General features: G+C 39.8%; 1 protein-coding gene across 1 annotated transcript in view; it reads left to right on the forward strand.

Moving 5' to 3' along the window:
- Positions 1-3409, forward strand: part of LOC129859788 (growth hormone secretagogue receptor type 1-like) — a 4745-nt gene extending 1336 nt beyond the window's left edge. Inside the window, exons 1-2 of the mRNA XM_055929905.1 lie at positions 1-200; positions 731-3409. The exon at positions 1-200 is cut by the window's left edge and continues 1336 nt beyond it. Of these exons, the coding sequence (XP_055785880.1) occupies positions 1-200; positions 731-1044 (514 nt within the window). The 3' untranslated portion in view covers positions 1045-3409. The remainder of the gene's footprint in view (positions 201-730) is intronic.

The raw sequence follows: 3409 nt of genomic DNA on the forward strand, positions 1-3409 counted from the left end.
CACTCAGTACGCGGTTGAGTCTGGGCTTCTAGCCGCCATGGCGTTGGTTAGCTCTGTGTTTTTCTTCCTGCCGGTGTTTTGTTTGACTGTGGTGTACAGTTTGATTGGACGAAGGTTGTGGAAGAGACGGAGAGAGAACAATATTGGAGCCAACGTAGCACACAGGGACAAGAGCAACAGACAGACCGTCAAGATGTTAGGTAGGGTGCAATACATGTTGCTCATATTCAAAACTATGTTTTAAGCACGGCATAATTTAGATATGGATGTTTATAATATTTTTTTTAAAGGCACAGAATTGGAGACATTTAAAAAAGGAAAAATATTGGTTCCGATACGAATTAAATCAATCAAACATTGTAACAAGACAAGGATAATGCAAATAATGTAGATATAACGTTAGGCTGTGTATACGTTTATACAGTCAGCACAGTAACCTAATAGCCATGATAACAGCCAGTCGTGTAAAGCTTTACCAAAGTCATTTAATTAGCCACAACTATAGTTTCCCCCTCACACCCCTCTCTGCTATTTCTCTCAATGAAAAACTGATTAATGATATTTGCATTTCATGTTTAATGGTTGGAATACATTTTATGTGCCTCCCCTCCTCCCTCAATTCCCCCTTCCCACTCTCCCATTCTCTCTATTATTATTAGCATAAAAGGAGAAATCCAATGTTACAAACATGTATTATCTGTCTCCCCTCTCTCTCTCTCTCTCTCTCCAGCTGTAGTGGTCTTTGCCTTCGTCCTGTGCTGGCTGCCTTTCCACTTGCATCGTTACCTTATGTCCCATTCCTCCGAGGGCTCCTCTCCTCTCTGGTCTCTCTTCACCCAGTACTGTTCCCTTGTTTCCACTGTCCTCTTCTATCTCTCGGCTGCCATCAACCCTGTCCTCTATAACACCATGTCTAGGAAGTACCGGTCAGCTGCTGCCCAACTGTTTGGTCTACAGGAGACTCAACCACCCAGAGGGAGAACAGCAAGCACTGTCAAAGGAGAGAGTTCACCTGCCTGGACAGAGTCCACTGTTAGCCTGTGACTGTAGCCAATTTGCAGGGTGAATGGCACTAGATATATACTTCTCTGATTTTGATATGTAGTTGTTGTGATCAACCTCTTCTTGTATGTTTCTCATCAGTGACCACTGCTTTCCCTGGTTGATCAAACTCAAACAGGCACCATTATGGACCATCAGGATTATTTGGTCTTTATCCAAGAGAGCACCGGCTTACGCATAACGTCCATGGACGTTGATTATTGATTGAAATTTGGTCAGTCCGCCCTGGCCTTGCGTTGAACATATTAATTGAATTAGCCTCAAGGACTCTGAATAAGACTGTTGCTTTGATGTCACAACTCGCGCGGCAAAGACAAAGGCGTTTGAGAACATGTTTTATAAAATATTTATAAGGCGTTTCTGTCACCCAAAAAGAAGCACACCATTAGCAACACAAACTATTAAACAGCTCTTGAAACGGACACATATGCATTTTCTACAAATCACACATGCAACACACACACGCGCACAAACCAAAATAGTTATTACGCTTGCCTTAATTGATATGTGAACTGTATTCTGGATGACAAAGAAAAGCACTGTAGACCGTGATGCACTTCTCTGTACTCTGAGAGAGAGGGACTGAAGTGCTGTGTGTGTGTTTGTTTATGTTGAGTGAATGGGTGTGTTGGGGTATGTGTATTTATGGTGAGTGACGTCGTGTTTTGGGGTGTGTGTGTGTGTGTGTGTGTGTGTTTATGGTGAGTGACGTTGTGTTTTGGGGTGTGTGTGTGTGGGTTTTTTGTGAGTGACTGTGTGTTGGTGTGTTTGTCTGTGTGTGTAGATATAGGTAACAGTTTTTTGCTATGATAGCATGTACAGTAGGCTAATTATACCGCCAGCCTTACTCTGTAAATACCAGCTTAGTAACAGTTCAATCTGATTGGTTTTAGTCTTGGCTTATGCAATAAGTACTTACAAAGCAGCCACTGCCTTGGACTCCGGCATTCTGATATGGCAACCAGGACTCAGAGCATTTCGTATTATTCTGTACATAAATCCGAGACACTCCATTTAGTATGATATGTTACGTTTCATATGGTATGTATTAATTTGTGGATGTCCATCATCCATTTCATATGATATGTTATGAATTAGAATTCGTATTATATGTTATAAATTTGCTAAACGTACAATATGTTATGAATCTGCAACACGTACAATATGTTCAGAATTTGCAAAATATATGATACGTAACGAATTGTTGCTAGGTGGCTAATGTGAGCTAGGCTAGGGGTTAAGGTTAGGGTTACATTTAGGAGTTAGGTTAAAAGGTTAAGGTTAGGGGAAGGGTTAACTAAAAGGGTTAAGGTTAGGCTTAGGAGAAGGGTTAGCTAAAATGCTAAGTAGTTGCATAGTTGCATAGGTTGCATAGTACCTAAAAAGTAGTTGAAAAGTTGCTCATGTGCTAAAGTTGTCCATCGTGAGATTTGAACTCGCAACCTTTAGGGTTACTAGACCTACCCATCATCCTACAGAGCTTTTGGAAAGTATTCAGACCCTTTGAGTTTTTCTACATTTTTTTTTTTTTACATTACAGCCTTATTCTAAAATTGATTAAATTGTTTTTTCATCATCAATCTACACACAATACCTGATAATGACAAAGCAAAAGCAAGTTTTTAGAAAGGTTTGCTAATTTATTACAAATAAAAAACTAAAATATCACATTACCATAAGCATTCAGAACCTTTACTCAGTACTCAGTACTCAGTACCATTTGCTCAGTACGTCCTCCAGATGTGACTCTTGGCATTTAGGCCAAAGAGTTCAATCTTGGTTTCATCAGACCAGAGAATCTTTTTTTTCATTGTCTGAGAGTCCTTTTGGTGCCTTTCGGCAAACTCCAAGCGGGCTGTCATGTGCCTGAGGAGTGACTTTTTGGGGGGAAAAAGTCAAGGGAACTGAATATTTACTGAATGCACTGTATTTCATTTTTATCTTGAGTAACCATCTGTCTTATGTAACCATACAAAATGTAACATAACATACTAATTTGAGAGTCCCAGATTTCCATTTACAATGTTACGTCAAGTCTATGAGACCAGGGTGGATATGGACATAAAGACTACAAGTAAGGACTGCAGAAACAATCTGCAAATATGAACTACAAACATCGCCTGGAAAAAGACTTAAAACGTGGAAATGCAAGTACAGACATGGCGCTTCAGCCCAAATTAATGTAACGCTTAACTATGTGTCCATGTTGGTACCGCTATAATAATCTGTACTATGCCTGTACAAACTATAATGGAAGAAAACACTATGTATTTTAATATTGATCCATATCATCAGGTTGCCAACTTGGTCTGAACTCATTCCGGGAGATAAAAATGATTCAACATTG

The sequence above is a fragment of the Salvelinus fontinalis genome, chromosome 7, assembly GCF_029448725.1.
Source record: "Salvelinus fontinalis isolate EN_2023a chromosome 7, ASM2944872v1, whole genome shotgun sequence".
Classification (NCBI taxonomy): Eukaryota; Metazoa; Chordata; class Actinopteri; order Salmoniformes; family Salmonidae; genus Salvelinus; species Salvelinus fontinalis.